The 26,677-nt window shown below is 35.9% G+C and overlaps 1 protein-coding gene across 2 annotated transcripts in view; it reads right to left on the bottom strand.

Moving 5' to 3' along the window:
* The window catches only part of TBCK (TBC1 domain containing kinase), an 84,983-nt gene that overhangs the window by 22,485 nt on the left and 35,821 nt on the right, over positions 1-26,677 (bottom strand). For both annotated transcript variants that reach the window (XM_079305759.1, XM_079305760.1), the window contains 6 exons: positions 26,135-26,185; positions 25,368-25,451; positions 23,067-23,152; positions 16,945-16,981; positions 15,791-15,952; positions 2,669-2,838 (listed from right to left, as the gene is read on the bottom strand). In XM_079305759.1, coding sequence (XP_079161885.1) covers positions 2,669-2,838; positions 15,791-15,952; positions 16,945-16,981; positions 23,067-23,152; positions 25,368-25,451; positions 26,135-26,185 — 590 coding nt within the window. The remainder of the gene's footprint in view (positions 1-2,668; positions 2,839-15,790; positions 15,953-16,944; positions 16,982-23,066; positions 23,153-25,367; positions 25,452-26,134; positions 26,186-26,677) is intronic.

Here is a 26,677-nt window from a genome sequence, read left to right as displayed (position 1 = left end):
ATACAAAGCACTTAAGAAACAAACCGAGGCAGCATAGAAAGAAAACGCAAATATAGAAGTAAGAGACATCTGGTGTTTACAATTAAAAACCCTAAACATTTAATACTTCAAGAAGTCATAAATTACCTTCAGAAGCAAACCCACAACTTTCTTCACAAAGAATTGTTTTGTATCCTATTCATTTTCAAATAGAGGTGACCAACAAATATAAAACTGGAGATAGAAATGTAAAGTACTTAACCAAACAATGACCAACTAAATAGGTAAAGAAACAGCAATGTTATTTTTTAAGTTAAACTGCAGAGCAAGGACACAATGGTGTTTTAGAAAATCCATTGAAGGATACTGTGTGTACTAAAGACTGAACTCAGATTTCAACCCTTTCAAGTAGATAAAAAGTTCCCCCATGGCAACAAACACCAGCAGAGGACATGTTTGAAGAAAGAGATAGATAATTCCAAGATTAAGGTTAAAAAAACCCCAAAAAACCAAACCACACCACCTCTGTGTATAAATAGTGCATTTCATCAATAATTTCAATTTATTTTTTATTAATAATATTACTCTAATCCCTGAGAAGTATCATTTTATGAAGAAAAACATCCAAAATTACAGAATTGGTCACAAGTGAGAGGTAGTTCATTATGGATTCATGTTACACAGGATTTTCCAAGTCTGAACTATAGCTCCTGACTGAACCATAACATACTTGACTTATATCCATCTGTCTCAAATCCTGACACACAAAAATACAGCACATGAGAGCAAACAACACATTTACAGACTATAATTTAAGATATGAATAGTCTTTATGACCAAGAGGTTAGTTTCTTCCTTGCTTACACATTTCTGTATAGATACTGGATTTTATACAGCTCTCTTTCACATGATGAGCTAAAAAACCAAAATACAGGAGTAACCAAAAGATCCAATATACGTGTGCTTCAAAAGATTTTAAGCCTTCAGCTGCACTGCAGTAAATGAAGAGGTCTTTGCTGTTAGGCAGACAGAACTAGAAATGAAAGAGAAGGCAATAGAAGTTCTAGTATTTATCTCCTCTTTAACATATCAAAAACATTTGCTTAATTTCTTGGAACTTGTGGGATGGATGAGCCTTATTACAAGCTTTATAAATAAACACAACTTCTGGTATGAAAATAAAAACACTACCAGGAAAAAAACACTCAAAACATTTCTCAGGAAACAGAATACTGAAAGAACCTTGCTTGATCTGAAGTAAGGTTTTTTTCTCTCTGTTACAAATACAAATCTTTTTACTATTTATTAGTTTGGTAGACCAGGGTTGCTTTCTCCTGTCTCCCTCTTTGCTATATCCAAGTGCTTTGACTCTTGCTTTTACACATAAAGGCACAAGCAAATGCTTAGAAAACAGAAAACTTGTCTTTTTACTCTTTTGTCATAACATTCAGAAAAGCTAGCACATACACAAAGTAGTTTTCACTGGTAGCACTGTCAGACATCTGATCAGACTGCCAAGAGAGACTGAATACATTCCTTGGAAGTTTTCTTGACCTGACAGATCAAAGCCCTGGGCAACCCCATCTGAATACAGTGTTGGACATGTTTTCAGCAAGAATTTGTACCAGATGACCTTAGGAGGTCCTATCTGAATTACTCTATGAAAGTGCAGCCTTTAGCTCCTTCAGAAAACCTCTCTATGTATCTCCAAGGCAGCACAGCAGCAATTGTGCTGGCTACAATTCCTGGATGACAACAACCAGTATTTCCCTATAATTATATTTTTATTTCCCCATTGCCTTTCTAGAACTACTGTTTCTTAAATCCTGTAGGATCTTTCAAGTTTCTTTTTGTTCTTCATTTGCATGTCTGCACTTGCAGTCCTGGATGTGTAGCTAAGGTTTTCAGAAATTACAACAGAAATAAAATAAAAGACTAAAGTAAAAAACAAGAAAATTACTGAATATCAAGCTCTAATTTAAGGACTAAAAAGTAAAGATTCACTTGAATGACAACAACACTTTTTAGTTTCCTAGTAGTTAGGAAAAACAAATGGAAAGACTAAAACCTAATGCAATTCACCAAATAGATACAGCAACTCTATATGTACTTCCCATATTATTGGAATGTGCTCATGAATGAAATGATTGTAGCAGAATGTGGAAAGAAAAAAAACTCCAACAAAATAAAACGTAATTTTTAAGAGGCTAACTAGATTTATGCTGTGGAGAGGAAGGAAAGGAATAATTTCAAATCACCAGTATTCAGATAGTGCAAAGAAAAACAACCATTAGATTATACTAGGGGGAAGAAAAATCTTTTTGCTAATCTGGGTATCTATTTAATGCAGACATTCTTTCAATTATTAGTCATGCTTTGCCAAGATAAACACAGGAAGAACTCACCTACTAAACTCTAAGAGTAGCACGTGGCATACCCTTTATCTGACATGCCAAGATGGAAAAAGCAGCCAGAGCTGCCTGCATCGCTTTCCAGTCACCTTTCTCCCTGGCGCACTGTTCTCACAGCTTTCCTATGATAAAGCCTGTTTGTAGCTCTGCAGGCGAGCTGCGTTCATTGGCGGCTTGTAGCGCCAGAACTGAAGCAGCAGAAGCCGGGAGAGACAGGAGCAACATCACATGCGAACAATCCGAGCAACTGTCCCCGCTGGGGGCGGCAGGGCGCTTACCAGGTCGCCCCGCGGAGCCTCCTGGTAGTCGGCGGACAGGCAGCACAGGGAGCCGCGGGCGCCGCCGCTCTCCGGCCGGGGCGGCTGCGCGAACTGCCTGTAGGTGGCGCTCTTCGGGGTCCAGCGGAACAGGCTGATGGACTCGCGAACGCAGCGCTCGATGTCGATCTCTGCAAGGCAGCCACAGAAACAACCAGGAATGCAACAGCAGAGCACCAGCAAAGACAACAACCCGCCTGTGGCATTGCTAAATACACATATACCCATTTATAGATCCTTGTCCCTCGCTCAAACATTTTCCCGTTCAACAAGAAAAGCATCCAAAAGTTTTTGATTAAAAAACTACAAGACATTTTCAGAATTAATTCGATCTGTTTAAGGGAAGTGTATCAGAGCTTTAACCAATGCTAAGTCAGGACAATAATTGAAACCTAGTCATCGTAAGGCACTAGAAATCAAACTATTGACTATGCAATGTAAATTTATGCAGTTCATCAAAAGTAGATTTCATACAGTGCACAGACATCAGGATTTTTTTGATCAACTGTCTATTTGTCAGTTAAATCCTACTAAGAACCAGACAAAGCTTTTAGCTATCGATTTTGCATGATCTGCCATTTTGAGAAACCTACATGTTATCTGTTTCCTGGAAAATAGGAGTTTTCAACATTAATTTGTGCTTGATGGGAAAGATAGTGGAATTTTAAAGAGATTTTAGAGAATTTTTAAACAAACAAACAAACAAACAAACAGTAGTCTCAAGTCCAACCAGACACTCCCAGAGAAACATCCTGGCTGAAAGAATGAAGTGCCATTGTGATAACATATTACTCAACTTGAAAGGGAGGCTCACACCTATCAAATGAGAAGCATCCTAAAATAAGATACGGTAAATTAAAAAGTAGGAAAGTAAAAGAAAAAAAATAAACCTATTAAATATATTTTTTTTTAACAGTAAGCTTCCTGCATGTATCAATCTTCTAACAAGATGCAACATAAAAGCCATTTACTCTTTTACCACTGTAAAAGGACTGGCTAGTTTTGCTCCTCCTGTATGTAGTCTCATGCAGAGATAAAACAATCCTAACTTGCATTTTATGGCAAAACTGGTTTAGTGCGACAGACAAACAGCAGGGATATCAACACTTCTTGTGTCTGTCTCAAGATCTTGTATGATTCATTACAACAGTCAAAATTTAGATTAAAGCATCAGCTTCTATGAAGAAAACAGAGGCATTGTAGCCAGGCTTTATCTGTGTATCTCAAACAGATTTGATGCACTGCCATCAATCACTCATTGCTATCAGCGGATTTGATGCCTTGCCATCAATCTGGGAGCTACTCCAGCAACCTCAGTCATTAGCAGGGTGGTGAGCAAAAGCAGCTGAAACTGAAGCTTGGGGCAGAATAATCTAGTTGGATGAGATTATTGACTGTTTAATATCTGGAAGATGTGATCTATTACTCTCCCATTCAAAAAGCTGTCTGTGTTCAGGTAGGATACAATCTGCAGCAGATGCTTTAATTCCATCAATGACAATGTGCATATTGCTATCTTGCTTCTAAAATTCTGAAAAGTCTGAGAGTAAAGCTGTGGCTTACACAATTTCAATTCTAGCTCTAAAAACTTTTTTGTGGATGTGTGAAAATGAATCACGATTTTCCTTGACAATTTCCCTAGCTGTTTGGAATAACAGGTGTTGAAGATAAATGGACTATGTGATGTCTCAGTAGCTAACAACTTTTCATTTCCACTATACTTCAATAGAAGGCTGGTATTCAGCATCATTCCCAAGAAAAAATCCATACAACTGGAGAATTTTACACAATTTCTAAATCCAGGTCAAGAGAGGAGATGCCCTTCACTTTTTTGTGGATTTTTTTGGTTTTTTTTCTTTGTAAAGACACTGCTGTAATTGAGTTATAAGCCCCATTTCCTGAGATTCTTAGCTAAGGAAACATTAGTAGTACTTCTGTAATAAATTATATGAATGTAGATTTAGCTAGTAAAAAAAAATAAATCTGAACAACTAATGAATAGCACAAGAAGCATTTGGCTGTGAGAGGGCATAATAACCAACATATATCTGAAATTGAAAACTGAGAACTGGGGGATGGAATAGGAACACTGTTTGCAGTAAAGTTATGAAAAAGCTGAAAGCAGAAATCAAGACTGACAGTGTTAAACACTGAAACAGGTCAAAATATTTTCCTAGAAACAAGCTCTGTAATTCCAAAAGAAGTACATTTCAGAGAAGTGGAAAATAGGATTGGGCACTGCAACAGGCTTCCCAGGGGAGTGGACATAGCACCAAAGTTGACAGAGTTCAAGAAGCATCTGGACAATGCTCTCAGGCACATGGTCTGACTCCTGGGGTATCCTATGCAGGGCCAGGAGATGGACTTGATGATCCCTGTGATCCCTTCCAACTTTGTGCATGTTTGTAAAAAGCATAACCAGTTCTCACACAAAGGTGTAAGTAAAAAATGTAGGAGTCTGTTGTTCTGTGATTTTGGAATGCTTGGTTTCTCACTTTTTCTAAGCAGCATTTCAGGAGGATAGTGGGCATGGCTGAAATTGAAACTCCACAGAACAAGAGAGAAAACAACTATTATTTTGGGGGAAGCCATCAAAAGCCTATAACAAATTTACAGGCTGTCAATTAAAAGCCTAAAACAAATTTACAGTCTGTCAATGATTGATCTGTTTCTCAATAATGCAAAATAAAAACTACAACAAGGCAATTGTGGTTTCCACAAGTAACAATAAAAAAGCCCCACAACCACAAAATGCCTCCCAACAATAAGCAAGCTATAGGCATGTGCATACATATAATATGGGAACAGTCAACATCTAGCATCCACAAGGGAGACAAGATGGGTGGTGAAAAAATTTATTCAAAGAATTTACTTACATTCTTTAAAAAAAAAAAAAATTACTTCCAGGATACTGGAGTTTAAGACTACATTAAACTGGTATAAATATTTACAGAATATTTATTAGTCACATTGCATGACCAGGCTTCACACTTGAGTAACCTTAAAGCCCTTCTTCATCATTTGTTTGCAATTTTAGCTTAAGAAAAATCACTTCCTGTCAGTAACTAAAATGCAATGCAATCTCATGCACCCTTGCTGGATAAGATCTTTTCTCCTCTTTTTGGCTAATATGTAAGGGTCTGCTGTGCTACTTCAATCCCAATTTCATCCCATGCCCTTTCAAATATATGACAAATGAGTCAGTCTCTGGTGAAATGTCCATTTTTTGTTATCTCCCCAAGACTTTGCATTTTCACAGTATTAATCCTGCTGTACTCTTTCTGCTTCCAAGTCACTGCATTACAAGCCAGAAAGCATTAGAGCTTCCACATTATTAGAAATACAGCATTGATGTGTCAGAAGCACAAATATATCAAATCAGAACCTAGATTCTTGAACAGGACTATGAAGAAATGAACAGAGACTACCTCAGCAGGATGCCACAGTACTTGACACGAGCACACAGCTTAAGAGAACATTATTCTGAGAGCAGGGTCTGCATAAATCTCCAGGTGTGAGCAACAAGTGAAAGTAACATTTAGAATGGATGAAGAGGGTATGCTCACTCATGGAGATGTACATGAAACATCTTGGTGCTCTCCAAGATCCCACCCCTGGGGTACTTTGTAGTTTAAAAATGATGTGCCTTCTGTTTTTATTAAGACAAATTATTTAATTGCAAAATCTGTAAAGAAAACATGCTAAATGGGTGTCAATAAATATGAAAAGTGAAAAAATGTAAGCCTGACTTAAAACATAATAAAAATATGCTATAATTTCAAAACTTAGTATATATTCAAACTGTTTTTGAAAAACCACAGAGTGCCTGTATTTCAAAAAGTCAAAGCTGGAACTCAAGTTTCTTAGGAACCAAAGTCACAATTTCATTTTCAAACATTATTTCAGTCAAGCAGCAATCAAGCCTTACAGGAAATAATTCTATAGCAGCAGCTAATTGCTTAGCATCAAAAGGCTTTCTCTGACACTTCTAAATATGCAAATAACACAGCAGTTGATAAAGGCAGCAGTAGAGAAGGGAAGGAAAAATGATCTAACAGTAGCATCTTGGTTTTGCCATGGCCCCATCCTAACATTAAGGCTACTGAAATGTTCTGCTCCTTTTCTGAACGAAACTTACTGTTTATTCTACAATGTTTTTCATTTTGCTTTTTTCATGCCACACTATAACTTCCTACCAAGCTGCTGCCTGCCTCTATTTACAGCCTCAACTAAAAAGGATGGCTCAGCCTGACACAGATGCTTTTTAAACTATATACAAGTTTAAGGTTTGCTTTTATAGATACAGCAGAGAAGTAGATTGCACTTGAAACAGGTGCTGAAAAAAGCATCAGTTTAAATGCAATACAGTTGTGACAAAAGAACATAGAATTTTTTATTTTTACCGCAAAACCAGGTGTGCACATGCTGTTCACAGCAAGTGAAGGCAAGTAATGGAGAAAAATGTAAGACAAATGATTCTTTCCTAGTGCAAATCTACACAGACTAAGTCTTTGTATGCAGTTAATCAATTCCAGAGCCTTTTCCTTGGGTAACAGAATACCAGTTAAGAAACTCAGCCAAAATAAACTGCTTCTGCATTTTGGGAATAGACCAAAATTATGAGCTTGGTTTGACATCTCCATCACAAATACTTTATTACTACCCTGCCAGGCAACATCAGCTTTCTCCACACAGCCACATAAATAGGCCAGAAAATCTCTGTGCTATGAATGCTCTGGGACTGAATAGGTCAGTCTGTTCAACCTCCTGATTCCTGCTCTTAGAAGAAATAGAGGTAAAAGGCCATAAACTCTTTTTTCCTGATGACATACAAAAAGACACGCTGAGTGTGTATATTTAAAAGAGCAAATCTAGGAAGAGAAGTGATATTTCTATACAACTTCTCTGCATCTATTACTGTAAGGTTACTATAAATGAAAAGGTCAATGCAGAACTATTGTCTTTACATTATTTATTTCATACATTGCAGGATGGTTGTGTGACTTTATTTTTCTTTGTGGACAGCAGCAGTAAACACTATGAATTATTCCTTAGACATTAGACTGCATAAAGGGCAAACATGAATTATTTTCTTACTTCTGACTGTAAAAATTGCTCTGACTCAGCAGTCACTGGAAAGGTTTACTAAAGAATGCCTTCCCAGTAAGGAAAAATGATGGTGTCAGGATTGACACAAGCAAGGAAGACACAGAACACCAAGTGACTGTACAAAGAGTAAAGTTTTACTATAAGTCAATCACCAAATGCCACATGCTATGTCTTATAGAGAAAGGAGACAGAAATAGATTACATAAAAACTGTAGCTAATGTCCAACAAGAAAGTGCTTTTTAAACATTTTTAAGAGGTGTTCCAGTGCAGTTGAACAGCAGACATTTCTACAAACTAACAAAATGTTACAGACATCTGGAGCAGTCCTAACACAGGGTAGGACACTGGCCAATAACAGAAGCACAGGAATTTCCAATATATAACACAAATAGTCAGAGGGAAGCTACTATGCAAAACTTGAGAAATACACAGTGGAAATAAAGCAGCTCAGCAGAAAAATGAACATTACTTCATATGTAGGTAATAGCCAGAAGATGCATAAAAAGACAAGCTTACAAAACTGCAGGGATCAACTCAGAGGAGAAACTTGTGAGAGAGCCATGGAGATGAGGAACTTGTGTCACCAACACAACATCCAATAACAGTCAATTTTTGAAGGAATAACTCTTTCGTGGCTTTTCTGTGTACTTTCTGTTATAATATTTTCTAAATATAAGTCAGTTTTAGAGTTTGAAATACTAGTAAAACTCACCTTCTTCATCCTAAATTAGTGCCTCACAGAAATAATATGCAAGTACTGAAACTGAACATGCAAAAATAGAGATTGTGCTGTAATAGGTTTCTTTCTGGGGGTAGCTATGAGCTCCTACAGTTATTTCCCAGGTGTGATGGGCATAAATCTGTAAAAACCTCTACAGTCAGAAACTCTGACCAGGCCAAATGCTTCTAAAAGTGATGATTCTCCCAAGAGCCATAAGTAGAAGACATTTGCATTAGCTCTCCTGTTAGTCTTCAGGATATTCGTAAGAAAACAACATGAAATAACTCAGATTTTCTGCTTCTAAAATAGGACAAAAATGCAGGTAATTCTGAAAAGAAGTACCTGCTGCCATGAGAAAAGGATGAAAGCCCCTAATTTGACCTGTTCATTTCCATACCAAAGATGGAAAAATTCTGGGTTAAGGTAAACACAAATAGAGTATTTAGATCTGCCTAATGAGTATCCTGAACCATGTAACAATCTCAAACTGCTATAGCAAGCAACATCTTACTCAGGATTGGAATGTTATTTCCCAAAAATACAAACAGGAAGGAAAACCATCTTGATTATGTACCCATACTTAAACTGCCTCCACTTCTAAAAAAATGCTCTAGTCATTTGGCACTGCATTAGATAACTTACTGAGATCCAAAACTTCCAGTGTTTACCATAGTTAAATCTGTGTTAGTGTTTCACATAGCAAAACCAACAGCTTTAAGTAACTAACAGCAGTCCAACCTTGGCAGTATACATTTTCTTAATAATTTAAAGTTTGAAGCCTAATTAACCTACTCATAAGCCATGGGAAAAGGTTCCCTTACTCTGTGCAAGAGCTAAGTTAACACCCTCATTTGACTTTACACACTCCATGTTTAGTTTTGATCTTCCTGTTCATTTCTACTAAACTCCAGTATACACTTAGGACATTAAGAATGAAGAAATTTGGATAGAGAGAAGCAAATGCCTCATGCAGCTTTATAAATGCAAGAGTTTAAATGAAATATTATGTAAAAGTAAATCAAGGGGAATTGACAGCTATCCCAAAGTATAAGAGCACCAAGAGTTCACTTGACTTCATTTCAAAGTCCTTATTTTGACAAAAAGATTTTTCTAGCTCTCAGCCTACACTGCCACTCCAATCTCTATTACAATGCTATATATACACTCCCCAAATATATCTACAGTCATATAGAAATGTGCTCCTAATGTACATTTCAATCAAGAATTTTTAATACTACATTATTTGTGTAGATCATTTAAAAATTCTTCTCAGTTAACAGTTAAAGATTATTTAGCAGAACATTTGTACCTGTGCAGATAAACAAATATACTCAGCATAACAAAATTATAAACAGACACTATCTGAGGCACCTTGCTCTGTTTGCAATGTTCTGCACAATTGTAAAAGGAAAAAAGTCTAGTGAACACTATTACTTTCTAAGCATTAGTCTAATCCTGAATCAGTTGCTTTGCTTATAGTTTTAATGGGAAAAAAAGGAAATATTTTTCCAAGACAACTTCATAATGAGGAAAAAAAGTTTACTACATCTAGCAGTGAAGTTCAGGTAAAAACAGCCTGAATTTTGTCAGTTCATGCCTAGAAATTCTAGAAATGTTACTATGTTTGACAGTCTACCTTCTTATACTTGCACTTTCATTTTATTCCAGTGTAAAGATGCACAAAATCCTATGTAACTAACAAATGGATTATTCTATTTTCTGAAGTGCCTTTTCACTATGGAGAGCACTATCAGGGTTATTTCAAGAAACAGGGGGCATAAGCTGTGTGTCAGACATGGACTAGGAAAGTTCTACTGAGGAACTCACTTTTCACCCTTTTTATGAAGCACCATCTCTTGTGGCAGACACCCCCTTGCTAAGAGATGCACATTAATTTTCTTCTGCCAGTGACAACTACAGACTACAATAAAGGATTTTAGTAATTTTTTCCTTAGTGTGTTGCCCACTCCAGCACTTCTCTTTAGTCTCAAGACAGTAGAATCTATAATCTAGAACTTGGGTTTTTTTTGTGACACAATGAGTCCAAAAAGGTGAACAATTAAAGAATTCACAGCTTCAGGTAAAACATGAGTCTTACAGTCTGGCCCTACCTGGACAGCCTTGGTGAGAGGTGTGCCCTAACAAATCTCCCTGCTTCTGTCCCAAAGCCAACAGTCTTGAGGAATTGCATCATTAAATACATCTGCATCTCCAAAAAGCCATCTAATATAGCAAAGATGAGCACCATGCTCAGAAAAAGGTGCTTCCATAATTATCAGCCTGACCTACATATTTCAAGAAAAGAAAACTAGGAGAAGTGACTTTCTTTTAAATTTTGATGTCTTTTGATATTTCCAGTCAATATTTCTTACAACACCATTATCATGTGTATCATGTGAAAGAAATCAAAGTGCTGTCTTTCTTCAGCTACACTGTAACTTGAAAAAGTAGTCAGCTTCACTAGCTCCACAGCAAAATACTTTCTAGAGCCATCTTCCATGAATGACAACAGAGTAATGTCAAAATTTTGTAGCTGAAGATAAAATGTTTCTTTTTGGAAGAGCTGTTATGGTTTCTGTTCCTCAGAGCCTTAATTTAAGCAGCTAGATATTTTCAAAAGTGCATGAAAAAAGCCAAACCCTAATCAAAACACTGTATTATCTTTTCTTTTTCCCTAAGCTCATTGGAATATGAAAAACCACTGTACCTCTCTAAGTCCTTTCAAAAGTGGTGTTTTAATCTCCAAGGTTACATTTTCCTTGGAGGAGTGGTGAAACAAATGGAAACAGGCACTAAACACCCACAAACTCAGTATGGACTTGGTGGCCAACTGTCTTTTTTTCCTCTTATCAGATCTATATAAACTAAATGCTGAACCACCCAAAATTCCAGTACAATAAAAGCATATGGATCACAGATGTGGGCAGACAAAGGATTTTTAGGAAGCAAAACAGCGGAAGGCAAAATGGTAGCTACCTAGGGTCAGAAACATATCTGAAGCAGAGCCTTTTGATATGTGTCTATTTTTGCTGCTGTCAACATAAATGCATCATCCAAAGCTGCTCCTTACAATCTTAGTAGAAAATTTCCACTATTTTTATGCTTTAGTCCATTTATAAGCAGGATGCAATCCTTCTAAGCATTCATATGGCTTCCACCATCATGGGATTCAGCATTTTGGCACATCACTAGAATGGCAATGGATATAATAATTTCTCCTACATTATAGAAAACCCATTTCCTGGAGAATCATTTGTCTGTGGTGTGATGAAAGCCAGATCTTGCATCTTAAAGCAACATGCCTGTATCTCACGAAGTTTTCCACTTCAACCATTTTACTGTAGCTCCTCATTATGCTGGATTGCTTTTCTACAGTCAGTCTTTATGAACTTCCCATCTGAGGTGAAGGCTCCTCCTTTGGAAGGACTCCTTTGGAGTCAGCAAAAAGACACCTACCTTCCTAAGGTGCACAGCATTAAAAGAATGAACCCTCCTCTTACCCCAAAATTACAGAAGATGAGCATATTGAACTAACCTAAAAGGTTAGTTTGAGTATGTTTTATCTCATAGGCTTGGTATTTCCCTATTGTCTAACATTTGCCCCCATCTTTTCATCAGTTCTCATAGTCCACAACTCATCTCTGTATGTCAGTGCAGAAATTGGCTGTAATCACTGGAGGATGATCTGTTTGCCAGGCTCTATACTGCACCCATTCCAGGTGGGAATGCATTGGTCTAAGGATCCTTCAACTGTTTGCAAAGAGCTGTATGTGCCTGGATGCTTCTTAAAAGCTGCCTTAGACTTTGTACTACTGGTACAGCAGGTAATTAACTTGATTATCAACTCAATCTACAATAACCATAACTTTTGAGTTGAATAAGGGACATTATCACACAAATTTACAGCAAGATTCTAAAGATTAAGCTATAAGCAAAACTGCATGTTTTAAAGTAAACTCATACAGTTGGTTCTCAGGGCATGAAAAACCTTCTGGGTTGTACATCTGCTGATATGTGAGGTTAAGGGATATCCAGACTGTACAAATCAGCATTGGTTGGAAAGCAGAGTCCTGTCTCTGTTGTTGCTACCTCAGGAATCTCAACATAGTAGTGTCACCCTTACCATTTTCACTTTCCTGGCACATTCTGCCACATGACAGACTTAGAGGAAAACCAAAGGTAATGTTAATGTCTTTGCTCTCTCTGCATCGTTTGAGTAAGACAAAATTTACTAAGTCTCAAAACTACAGCTGAAAAAATTAGCAACAGGGTTGGTTTTGTGTGTGTCAATATTACTAAATATTCCCTGGTATTTATATTGTTTGAATAAAATTTGTACTTAACAGAGTTCCTTAAAAAAAAAGGAAAAAATATGAAAGAAAAAATGAAAGAGAATTTAAATTTAAAAACCCCAGCACTTTGGGGTAGTAATTTCCTAAACAATCTAATTCAATTGAAGTTTTAGCAGTTGCTTACCTTTTCATACAGCTTGTGAGGAATGAACTAGGGCATTTGTTGCAAAAGGATTTTCCAGTATTCTTAATTAGCCAATTATTTTGTCAAAATCTTCAAATAAATTCCCTAATCTGCTACGACATTGTTTGAACAACATAAAAATAAATTAAAATTTCCAACAGGAAAATTTTGCAAAAATAGCAATTACCCAATTGTAATGGCTTTACAGATAAAATATGGCCAAAGCTTTGAGACAAGTATTGGAAAGGATTTTAAAAAGCAAGTAATCAATGACGACACAACATCCCTTCATTTTCCTCACATCACTATTACTTAAAAAAAAAAAAAATTCCAATTGTGCTACATACGGTGCACTGGAAATTAGGCAGTGGGGTTTTTGTTTTCTAAAAACAAGAAATCTTGAAAGTGTTCTATGAAGTTTCAATATTGCAGTAAAATACCTCAATTAGTCTGGAAAGAAAGTTGCTTTCACTGGCAGCCATTCCAGTGCACATAAAGCCTAAAAAATCACAGGAGCTTCTGTTGAGCAACAACTGATTTTAGTTTAAAATTATTGCAGATGTTTTGAACAGCATAACCTCTTCCTGGAAGTGATGTATTTTCAGATGAAGATTATTTGTAAATTACTTTCAGGAAATTCTCAGCCTCGGCACACAATTTATCATAACCAAAATAACAGAAGTCTTGTTTGGAAGACACAGGTGACAAAATGCATAATGAGCCGACACTTTTTAATCAGAAATAAGACTCAGGTCAGAACGAAAAGGCACAAGGCTATGAGAATTTCATGTTGAAAAAGTTACTGATTAAGCTAGACCAACAACATTTAACTTTTAAGACACACTAGGATTGTCTTTCACCCTTATTCTTTTTTCCCCTAGTAGTTTTACTAGCAGTATTTCACGGTATGTTTTAGATTAATCTCAAAATATTCAACTGTGCCATTGTTGACAACCTAAATATCCCAGACACCACCAATTTAAGAAAAAAAAATCTTTTCAGAAACCTGCATTTCCTACCAGAGTATCAGCAAAACTATCATCAACCAAAACCAGCACAATGCTTGTACATTATATCACTGCAGATAATAGTGCTTTAATTTTACTATATGAACATTTACTATATTACAAGAACTAATGCATTTTATACATTATCTCAGCATAAAGCACTTCCACTATCAGCAAGTCAGCTGATTTAAGATAAATTGGAATCTATAATTTAGCGCCCTTCAACAAAAAGAAAAATATAGAGAAATGACCTTAGGCAAGAAAATAAGTTAAATATTAATGGATCTGTACTTAACTAGGACATACAGCTAACACATGGGGGAGGAGAGGATGGGGAAAGAACCAATCTTTTAGTTTAGCACTCACATTTTAGCCATCTGTAGATAACCCATTAAATTTACCATGAGCATTTGAAATTAATAAATATACAGACTGAAAATTAAAACTCTACACTATAAGGAATTGCCTAATTAAATTTCTTATAAATCGAAAAACACAGTAGCAAATGCATGGCAAATACTTAACTAATAAGTAGAAGACAAATTTTGAAATCCAGACCCATATAGAAGGTAATACAGTGAGAGACATTTGGTGACAAATTTAAAGAAATCACAGAGCTTATTTATGATAACTCACTGACTTATACATAAGTGAACTCAGCCTCATCTGCTTCCTACCACATCCTAGACTACTGCTGATCTCTGTAAACTGCAGTTGTGGAGACTGTAACACTTAGAAGACCTTTTAAATTCTCCACCAAAATTCATTCTCTCCTTCAGTTCTTCTTCTGAAGAATAGCTTATGTTTAAATGAATTATGAATTATTGAATTGCACACATGGTGTTCAAATAAAGCTCACTAAGCCCATAATTAGCCCAGGAACTACCCCAAAGTTAGAGTTATCTACAGAAAAGCCACACATTCAAAACAGTGCCAAACTCTTATGTAAGACCTGTATTACATTAGTAAGATCCTGAGCAGGAGAGAGGCAATTAATACAAGGACATAAGCATGTTCTGAGTGCACCAGCCTTCCTACTTGTGTTGCTGCAAACTAAAGCACCTTTTAGGTGACATAGCTTATTCAGTTCAAATGCATTCACTGTTTTACTAGGTACTTGCTCAGAAGGAAGATACAAGCTTCATGGTTAACTGCAATGTATTTTTGTAAGGTACCAGTTTGTATGGATAGGTTAATCACCTTCCATTGAGCAAAGACACAGCATGTCTGCACAATGATCACACAGACTCTGACAGAATTTTGTTATTCTAATAGCTTTAAGCTTCAAATGGAAATATTTAACTTTTAAATATTTAATATTTAAATTTTAGAGTAATTCCAATGGCTTCCTATACTGCTTTCCCTAATCCTTTTACATCAATTACTTCCACAGTAAAATATTAATTATGTTAGAAAAGAAAACATGCTACTTCCAGCACCAAAGAGGAAAAGGACTATTCAGAAGTGCACTTAATTTATTTAAAAAAAAAATCATATTAACTGATTGTGTCTATATGCCACATGACTACGAACAGCTGCTTCTGAATTATTTAATTGTTTTAAATTTCTCAACAAAATAATCCAATCTTCACCTGGAAATAGCAATCCTACTGCATTCTTGCTGCTGACAGCAAAAAAGGACTTCAACTAACCATAATAAATTGTAGTTAGGATCCACACACTCTGGCAGATGAGTTTGCCCTGATTTCTATACGTATATATAGAAACATACTGGGCAAGACAGAGAAAAAAAAAAGTATTTTCTGTACCTGGCAAGTCTGAAAAGAGGAGAATGCACTCATTGAATCCATTAGCCAGAAGACGATCCCTCAGCTGTTGAAGTATGGCAACTCCAATACAGAATGGGAAGGAGGAATTTCCAAGAAGTAATGTATCCCACAAGTGAAAAATTTTGTGCAAAGGAAAGACATCTGCATAATGAATAAGCACAATAAATAAAACTCTATAAGCATATGCACACATTAATAGGGTTAAGATTTTATATATAAAGCTGAAGGTGGCTCTCTTAAAATACATCATTTAGAACTAAACAGTTCTCAGGCTTTATTGCACTTGATTGCTTAAGGGAACTACCTCCTTGGTTTTCCAAATGTGGAGATTCTCATGAAGGGTATAGAAAGACAACTGCAAGAACCAGTGCTTTACAATCAAAATCTTTAGAAAATGCAATCAAGAATCTCACAGTAAGTTCTTTGATATTTCAACAGAGAAATAATCGATCAGCTCTTTTCATTCTGCTACTTTTAAAAAAAAATAAATTCAACATCTGCCAAGGTTGACATGACAAGAAAAAAATCTAAAATTTTTGATAAAATGAGTTTTTAAATTGCTTTCTAAACTTGATTTATTAATTTTGTTCTCTTTAATTAAAACTCACCAAACTAGAAAGCTCTACTTTTTTCCTAATACACATGCACAAATACAGCAAACTAGTGCTACTAGAATAACAGTGTGTCAATGTGCAACAAAAATATGATTATCTTCAAAAACAAAGTCACTCTCTTTCTGCATTATTTGAGTGACAGCAGGGGATAGTGGTATGGTTGATTTTGCTTTTTAACTATTATCACATTTTTTCCAGTAGATAACAACTTCCTCTGAATACACCCTAAATACCACATGTTTAAAATAATCCAGATAATAATAAGAATGACAACAGAATAACGATATAATAATCCAATAATAGCAACAACTCAAAAAAGCAGAAGAAATACTAATTATTATCAAATCAGGGTAGAAAATAAGTAACAGGCACTGTTGAGTTTTCCACAACACATCCTTGTAAATTATAATACTAAATGACCTATCATACCAATTAAGAAAGGTTTTAGCTGGAAAAGTGAGAAAAATTAAGCTAAAGAAATACAAGAGCATTTAATCAAGGGAAAAAAAAAATACTCACGTGTAAACATTGTAAGAAACCAAGGAATTGCATAAAGCTGTGAAAGGCAGTGATGTGGGGAAGAAGACAAAAAAAAAGTTTTGAGAACTCAAGTTGTCTATGATAACTGTCAACTACATTAAAAATTGCCTATTTTGCATGAATGCATTTAGAAAGAAAAATAACTGCAGTGGCAGGTCTTCTATCACACAATTTATCCCCTCAAGAAACTTTTTTCATCTCCAAATTTTTAAACTTATTAGTGCGTGACACTGTATTGAAAACAATTAAAAAAAAAAAAAATCAGCACCTTTACTAGGCTGGTTTGCAAAATATAACCTCCAAAGTTCTAAAGAACTCAAAGACCTGCTCTACTAAACTGTTGTCATTCTCAATAATCTAAGCAGAAATCAAAAATTAGCCAAGGATGCCTGAAAAAGCATTTTTTGATTTAATGTATTTTTTTGACTATGGAAGGAAATGTTTTTATAGAAGTAATTAAAAGTACAAATCACAATTTTCAAGAGGAAAAATAACCACTTCTTCCTTTTTCTGCTATGCTGGTATTTATTAAAATAAATACTTGTCAGTGAAGAAATTAAGGAAAGTTTCATTCACAGTAAATGCTTAGTAACACCCAAGCATTTATGCAGTTCTACTGTGACAATTTTAGGGCAATGTCATCCAAAGGCTTCCTGCTTCAGCACTTACACCCCCACGAGAATTGTGCTTAATGTCTGCAAGCCTTCATACTCATGACATCATACTGAGAAAGAAGAGCTAAGCACTTCTGATACCATAATAATTTCAATTTTTTCAATGAAATATTTTTACCAATTTTTTTTAACGAAGCAAGACAAAGGCAACAGAATCTATTTTCTTGAAACATCAAGCTGTGCAGAAAGTTTCCATAAATTAGGAATCCGAGAGTGAGACGATCATTGTTTAATTTTAGTCAGCTGCACAGCTCATGTGCTATGAAGATTTACAGTTAAACATAAAGCTTAATATATTACTTTTTAACTCATAACAGGTGCAAATTAATCGTCCTATTCAGCTTTTCCTGGAAGTAAACAAATGAGGAGCTGAAAACATAATTGATATTATGCTAATAAATTACTTCTTACTCCATAAACTCTGAACTGGGTCATGGCTCTGACTAAATTATTTATGCACTTGCTGAAAACCTTCTTAGCTCTAAATTTTATTATCTAAATTTTATTCCTATGCCTTTATCTGAGCTTCTGAGATCTGAACCTAAACTAAGGAAGGTTCAATAATCTGTTCACCATTTTAATATCCAGCAGGCTTTTATGAAGCTTGATCTCCAACTCACCAATTGATTTCAAGCATTCAAAATCCAAGCCAAATCATTTTCTATCACCATTTTATTTTTATAATACAATCATACTATTTCCCTGAGCATATCTATGTCATGTTTTAAATAGATGGCATTCTAGGAATAATAACATATCCTGCTCCCTGAAATATTCCCTGCAGTGGCTGCGATGAGTTAATACCCATTTATCTGCTTGTTTGTATGCAATACTTCCCATGCAGTAGGAAAACAAGCCCAGTGTTCAGAGGCTTTTCTTTGCTTGGAGATACATGTTGTGTAAACCACATTATTCCTTGGCATTTAAAAGCAATTATTTCCTCCTTTTCATATATATGATTTAAATGTTTTACCAAAGTAGATCCTCATTTTCTCCTAATTTCACAAACGCCTCTATCATGCATGCATTTACACAGAAATATACATGAAAATACATGAAATGTGAAGCTTTGAAGATTATTACAAGGTAATCACAAGTAAAATCACTGCTTTGCTCTAAATCACCCTCACCAAACCTATCAGCAGTGACATGAAAAATAGGTCAAATAATCTAAGTAGAAGGTGTCAGGTGAGCTTTTACGGAAGGGAGTTTTCCCTCTGACTTTAACAAAAGTAATGCTTTAAGACAAGGAGATGCTGTTAAGCCTGAGGAGGCGATGGATGCTCTTAGCAACAAGGAAAGGGAAGGCTCAGCAGGGCGGCCCCGCTCCCCGAGGCCAGTGCCGGGCGCGGGACGCGCCGGGAGCAGGGGCGCGCACAGCGCGGGTGAACGCTGCCCTCCAGCGGCCGCCGCCCGCCGCGCCTCAACAAGCGCCAGCAAAGAGAGATCAGCCCTTCAGTGCCGGACCACGAGACTAACGGGCTGTGGTTTGACTAGACATTAACTCTCCGGAGCTCGGAAGTACAGCCGGTGTGTAATCAAAACGGATCTGAACTGCTGGAACAGACTGAGAATAAGCATTTGCAAAGAGGAGCTTCTGCCTTTACTGGCAGACACCTGTCCTTCAAACCAGGACACACATGAAAAAAAGAGCCTGTAAAACCAACACACCATTTTTTAGAGAGACCTTGAGAGGAGCAGGGCCATAATTATCATTTTGCTTTGCTTCAGGGAGTAATGCCAACTATCTTCTGCCTTTCCTTTCTTTGCTTACTAATAGCATCCATAACGTCTGCAGGCTTACAAACACCTCCTCGTCTCAAAGCATTACATTTGTTAAAATCAGAGGAAAAACCCCTTCAATAATAAGTTACCCAGAAAAAAGTATAACTTATTTTTCTGTATGTACTTCCGCTGTACCACATGCAGTTTATGTGAGGAGCCAAATCTAAAGATAAAGAGGCCTGGATTTTTTTCCTATCTATTAAATGTCTGCTTCTTCTTTTTTTTTTTCCTGTTTGATGTACATGTGAAACAATGTTGTTAATAAATGGAATTTTATTTTGCTGAGTTGTTCTAACAAGTGTCCCAACTGCTGGTTTTTGATTTAATTTTCAGTTGTTAATAAAACCCTTTTTTTTGCTTTCTACAGGTTCTTGAAGGGGGAGGTGGAGAGTTCTTCTCCCTGGATCCAGTGACAGGATATGTTGAAATAGTTCAAAGCTGCACCAGGGGAGATTTAGATTGGACATTAGGAAGCCTTCCTTTACCAAGAAGGTGGTCAAACACTGGAAGAAGTTTCCTAGAGAGGTGGCCATCAGTGTTTAGGAGGAGTTTGGAGAATGCCTGTAACAGCACATTTTAAGCCAGCCCTGAGGTGGTCAGGCAGTTGGACTACATGAGTCTTGTAGTCCCTTACAAAGGAAATTGTCTATTCTACAAACTTCTGATCTTTCACCTTCTTGTTCCACACTGGAAATACACACACACATATTTAGCTTCAATCCTATACAGTGCCTAGACAATCATATATTTAAAGGCTACAGAAAGGTGCAAAAGGTAAGGCAAATTGAATCATGTTAGATTCTACCCATCTATATGTACCTACACAAACAAAATTTCAACAATGATCACTTTCTTCACAAGATAAAAATATCAGCAAGAAACTTCTCCGGATTCATCTTCAGGTCAAACAGAGAAAGTACTTCAAGGGCAGGATTTTTAAGATGAAGCCCTATTACTGACATCTCGTGCATATCACCAAAACCAAGCTGAGGTTTGGTGCCAGCAGTTTTTCAGCACAATGATATTAAGGAACTGCAATGAGTTTTATTGGATAGATGACAACTGTGTCTATCTTCCATCATTTGCAGGCAAAAGTGCTTCAGAGTAATTTATGGTAATCAATGTGCTTTTAGCAACATTGTACACTTTCTTGTTTTTCTTCAGTTTAACCTGGTCTACTGTTTAGGGTAAGAATCAGTCAGTAAAATAAGGAATGTGTTATAAAGCATTATGTAGGGTGGGGAAGATTACAAACTTTGGGAGAGTGAGCAAAGAAGAACTACAAGATTCACTGTATATATCATCCCTCTATTTATATGTAAATCACATAGCCACAGCAATGTACTTAATCCAGGGACCACATCAGCTAATAATATTCACGACTCAAGCTTCAGCAGTGTTCAATATTCTGAGAGCTACGTGACCTGAAGCAAATGAGAAGGGTGCCAGGAACACAATCTTCCCTGCAGCAGAGCCTGCATTTCAATGATGAAAGATTAATCAGGGTTTACTTTGATAGGATTAGTACTCAAGCACAAAACTCGGGTTCAGATCTCATTACTACAGCACATATCCTTCACCTTGATGGATCCTGTGCTGCATTACTACAGTTACAAAAAATCACCTCTCTGACTCATCTAAAAGGCAGAAGAACTTTTACTTACTAAAATAAAACCCCTGCATCCTGACAGATAATTCAGAAAGGACAACCTCTCTTCAGAGGTGTTAACTTTGGAACTTGCATTTTTACTCAATGCAATTTTTAAAAAAATATTCCTCTTTTGCAATTGTTTTCTATATTACCTAATCATCTAGAGACTGTCAGAGTTCGAGACAAGGCTCGTGTATGACTATGAACTATCCAATGACTAGCACAACAGAAACTAAAATAGAGTAAAACGTGATTTCAAACTATTCCTCTGACTTGCACCTTGGAAGTCTTCAGTGGAGAATTATAACTGTGTAAGCAGACATAAGGAGCTACCAAAATATCAGATAAGACTCTAGATGGGTTGCTACAGAGCTCTGGTATAGATTAGCAGCCCACACAAGGACCTGTAAGGTGGTCAGAGAAAGCACCTCTCTAACTCTTGAGCGGAAAATAACATCCTGGACAAAATTCATAGAAGAATTGTTCTGGTCATCTGCAGCCTTTAAAAAATAAGTATTAAAATGTATTTATATAGTGATGCTTCAAAATTTATTCTCCCTCAGGAAATTATATGTTGCTGGTAATCCTTGCACTTTATCTACCCAAATATTTAGGCTTTCGATAGATAAATATTCTTCCTTATCCTCACTTTCTTTTCATCTTCCTCCCACTTGTCCTCTTCAGATGTGCACCATCTGAAATACATGCGGCTTTCTCAAACTCCTCTCTTTATAAGGCAATATACTGGTTTTATCTTTTTATAATTTATTACTATTATTCTTATTCTCATCATATTCTTATCTTTCATTATTACAGTAAAGATACCGTCTACGAATGAAAGTATATACTTTCTTTTCTATTACAATATTTGTAAACAGTAATAATGAGAATCAGCCAGTCCCAAATTTCCACAAATTCTTTCAGGAATGGTGTAAAACAAATGACTTTTAGAGGCTTGGTCTTGCTGCTCCAACTTAAAATATTTCCTTATAAGCATAAGGCTTTTCTGATAAACTAAACTTTGCATTTCTTATAGAAAAAATGCATTTAAATTTCTTCCTTACGAAATTTGTATTTCCACATCAATATCTCCTGAGTTCAGTTCTCTTCTTCCATTTTGACCTCTCAATCATCACCTGTTCTTATGACCAACTCATAATTACTACATTTCTAAATGCCAAATATAGAATGATATAGACATGTCAATTATCATTATCTCTACAGCCTTGCCTATCAGTATTTGTGGGCAGATAAACAATTTTATTTTAGATTTCTTGACTTTACACACCTCTCTAAAAAAGGAGGAAAGCTTTACTATTTACAATGATAGTTAGAAGGGAGGCCCTGAAGGAGGCATTGTTTTGCTTTTTTCAACAAAGCCCATCCTCTTTACCATGTTTTGGCTGTGTTCTCAGCTTTCATTTGCCTCCGTCTTAGAGATGGGGTTTTTTTTGCCAATGGAAGCATAAAACTTGTGTCTATGTTATACACTTGTCCCATATTTGAGGCACACTCCAAGAAATGATTCCTTAGCATTTTCCAAGGTCTGATACATCTACAAGATTGATGACCATGTACTTTTTCTATTATTTGCAAAATTATGTGTCATTTGTGTTAATCAACAGCATTCAATTAACTGAAATAATTTTGCTATTAGCACTTTATGGACACACAAATTTTTGTATATTAACCCACATTTCAAAAATAAATGTATAAATACTTTTTAAGATGAATCTAAGTTATAATAACTGGCTAGTAGTATTTTTTTATACTTTTACCCTCCCAGCAGAACAGGAAGGACTAAAACACGTAAAACAAGAATCAAAACTTTACCATTTTATCAACATACTCAGGAAGGCCTATTAATATGGAAATATCACATTTGTCAAAGTGCTATTGAAGCAGTTTGGAAAGGCATGTCATCCTAGCTTCTCTCATTTTCCATTTTTTAATTCTTTTGGATAATACTTATAAGGACCCTTAGCACTTACATCTGGAATAAACCCAATTTCATTGAGGTGGTTACTCAGCTCTGGATCATGGAATGCAATCATCTGGGAAAACACCGTCAGGTACTCTGAAATGACAAATCCAAGACTGTTGTCAGAAACACAAGCCATCACATGCTGTTAGCTCACAACAGAGCTGTAGCAAAGCCACTCATTTTAAACCTACAATAAAACAGTAAGTGAATATCTCCACTGTACTCCTTGTTACTAAAACATTCAATATAGAGGAAGAAATATTGAATTTTTCTTCTTTAGTATTTCTCTACTTGGATTTTAAAGCATGGTTTAACTTGGCACACACTGATGTTCTGATGTGTGCTTGACATGAAAAGTTAAAGACTGTTTAGTAACCAGCAAGGAGAAATACCCAAGATGAAAGATAAAGTTGATTACACTATCAACCTGACCTATTAGGTTGATGGGTACAATTTCATTTAGTTGTCTAAATAACACTTGCTTTTAACTGGAAGAGAATCAGACAGCAGAACACAGAACAGTGACAGATTTCTCTCTGCTCTGCCGTCTCCTAGTTTTGTCCACGCTGTCACTCTGTTAGAAGAAAGCTGAAGAGTCAATAACATTGCAATTTTGTAACAGATAGTAATCCCTTTTCCTCTAAGTTCCCAAGAACAGAATAATTAGGGTGTGGACAGCTAGTCCTGGGGAGCAACAGAGAACACCACCTCCGTTTCCAAAACGTGCTGGCATCTCAATGCTCCACACAGTTTATCTACATAGAAGACACAAAGTAGCTAAAATTGCAGTGGGTAGTTAAATGACATCCTTAAACCTTTCCTCTACCTTAAAAAGGCAGGGAAATGACACAGCATCTTTCTTTAAACCTTTGTTTAAACATTGTTTTTTGACACACAACCCTAGAAAGGATTAATGAGAATACTGAAAGAGCCCTAAAGGGTCCAATCTCCCTGAGACCTTGATGATGACAGATGTAAAACAGGAACTCAAGAATGCCTACACTGCTTTGGTTCACAGAATCCAACTGACCTGTATTCTAACTTTGCCTGATATATGTTTTTGAAAAGCTCATTAGAAATAACATCAGAAAACTCTAGAGAGCAAAAGTAATATTTTATGGAACAGTATAACCTCATGAGAAAAGTCTTTACCAAGCTACTAATCTTGAAGTCTAATGTGGTTGTCTCCAGTGGAACACATTTATTCTCTTCATCTTTAGACATTTACTGCAAGCAATCTTCCTTTACAGAAAAAAGGATACAAACATGTTCTCTGGAATAATTTTTCCTATTATTTTATTCAGCTCATAGCACCTCTTGCCCATTGTCTTCCATACATAAACTCTCCTAACCCTGGCATTCTCTCCTTATGTTAGCTCTCTCCCAATTATCTAATATGCAAATGCCTCTACATCTATTAAGTTTTGTTGATCAGTTCTTAAATACCTTCCTTGAAGACAAAAAATTACAGACACTTTAAAGCTGACAAATTTCACAAGAAATACACAAAAAAAAATTCCTTAAAAGAAATACAAGGACAGCAAGCCAGTATTAAATAAACATTCATAACTGCTTGCAATTAAAAACATTAATTACACCTGTTTTTTTAAATTACTAAATGGCTTTTGAAACAGCTTCTTTTGTTTTTTAAAGACTAGAAGACAAATCTTCCCAACACAGACTGGCAAGGTGACTTTCTAAGCGGAGGCAATTCCTTTTTTATGTTTCAATGAAATTTAAAATTACTTTTCAATTAGAACAGACATTCCTAGCTACCATTTTAATTTCTCTAAGTTACCTATGTACTTGTTGAAGGCTGAACTATGAAATATTACTCCTCAGGCTTTTCAGCTCCTGCCCAGTACTGAATATCATCTGCACAATAAGAAATTCCCCTCAAATCCCTATTTTCCTGAATACCATAACTTTCATTTTCTGAGGAACCCCTAGTTTGTACTTTTCCTCTTCATTTTTCCTTATTGTCCAAACAGATCCTCTAACACCATGACTTGGATCACCTGAAGGGTAAGTATTACCATGTAATACTAGAAACACTATTTACTGCTTTCATAACTTAGCAGGATGGACTGACTCTTACCTTGGATATTACATAGAACACTTTTGTGTGTGTGCACATCTGGATTTCTTCATCTGTCTGAATCCTTAATCACTTATTTTGCTCCAAATTTTCTTGCACAGTTACATGATTTTTACTACATCCCAATTTTTCAACCTCTTGAAAAAGTGTATTTACATATCCAGAAACAAGTCTACTTCTCTTAGCACGAAAACAAATAAAGGGACTTACCTTGAATAACATGAGAATTATCCTTCAGAAAGAAGTTATACAAATACTTCGGAATAAAAGCAGACATACAGGCATATGCCAGAGCTGAAAGAATTAGAAAAACAGACACAATGACACAGACAGAATTGATGAGATAATAAGCATAAATACTTATATCAATCTATACACAAAAATGCTTGCATGCACAGTAGGTATAATAGAAGTCATTGTCCTAAGAAAGTAGTTTTCTCACACAGAGACCTTATATAAAGAATGCAAAGTACAAGATAATAAAAGCTTGGATTACATCTGTTATGAGCAAATCACATTCTAAGATGATAAAGGTCATATATCTAAAGCTGATCTGAAACTTTCAGGCATTTAAAACTACCATCAGCTTTTCTGAACAAAACTGGTCTGACAGCTTAGCACTTAGGTCACCAAATAATATATCCACCTTAAACAAGGCCTGAACTACAGCTTCACTGAAAAAATACAAGTGCTTCAGCTGCATTTCTTCTTTTCTATTTGAGATTACTTGTGCTTTTTATTATATATCATTACTGTACTTGGCAATAAACAGTACTTCAACCCCTGCTTGAAGAGCAGTACACCACACAGTTTTCAAAATCCCAACCATTTCTTTTGACCTGTGGTAACAAGAGCTTTAAAATTCCTTTGTAGGTAAAGAAACTTTCCATCCCTAAATGGATTCATGAATCTGTTTGCACATAGATACGGATGAGAGACTGTGCTTTTCTTCACTTACTGCAGAAAAAGGTACTCACCTTCATTGTTAAAATTCAAGTACAGAAATGGTGCACAGAGAGAGTCTAGACCTAAAGAGAGAAAGCCATGAAGAAACAGCACAAAGAGCTCATTTATTTTAATGCACAAGATAAAGACATTAATTTATAATGAAAATATGCACACCAGATACTGGCTCCGGATTATCAGGCCTTCACAAGCAATGGTGAGAACAACTGTGAAATCTATGCATGAAAACAGTAAGTATTTCAAATTGTTCAGCTATAATGCCAAATTGATTATTCTGCCAAGGCATCCAAGAAACGTCAATTACCATCCCAAGAACTCAGTAACTTTTGTAGTATTATATTGGAGCTTAATAGCAAGCAAATAACTTTCCTTTTTAAAATAAAGTGATTGAAACTTATAAAGACTGAATATATAACAAAGAGTGGGGCAATTTTTATGATAAATTAAATAGAAATTATTAGGATTTAAATTTGTAATAACCCATGGATTCATTATTCATAGGAAACAGAAAGGAAAGCACCCAAAAAAAGGCTTATATTGTGAGGGTGAAAAGC

The sequence above is a fragment of the Erithacus rubecula genome (genome assembly GCF_903797595.1).
Source record: "Erithacus rubecula genome assembly, chromosome: 5".
Lineage (NCBI taxonomy): Eukaryota > Metazoa > Chordata > Aves > Passeriformes > Muscicapidae > Erithacus > Erithacus rubecula.
The sequence above is the reverse complement of the archived record's forward strand: the minus strand, read 5'-3'. Positions and strand labels throughout refer to the sequence as shown.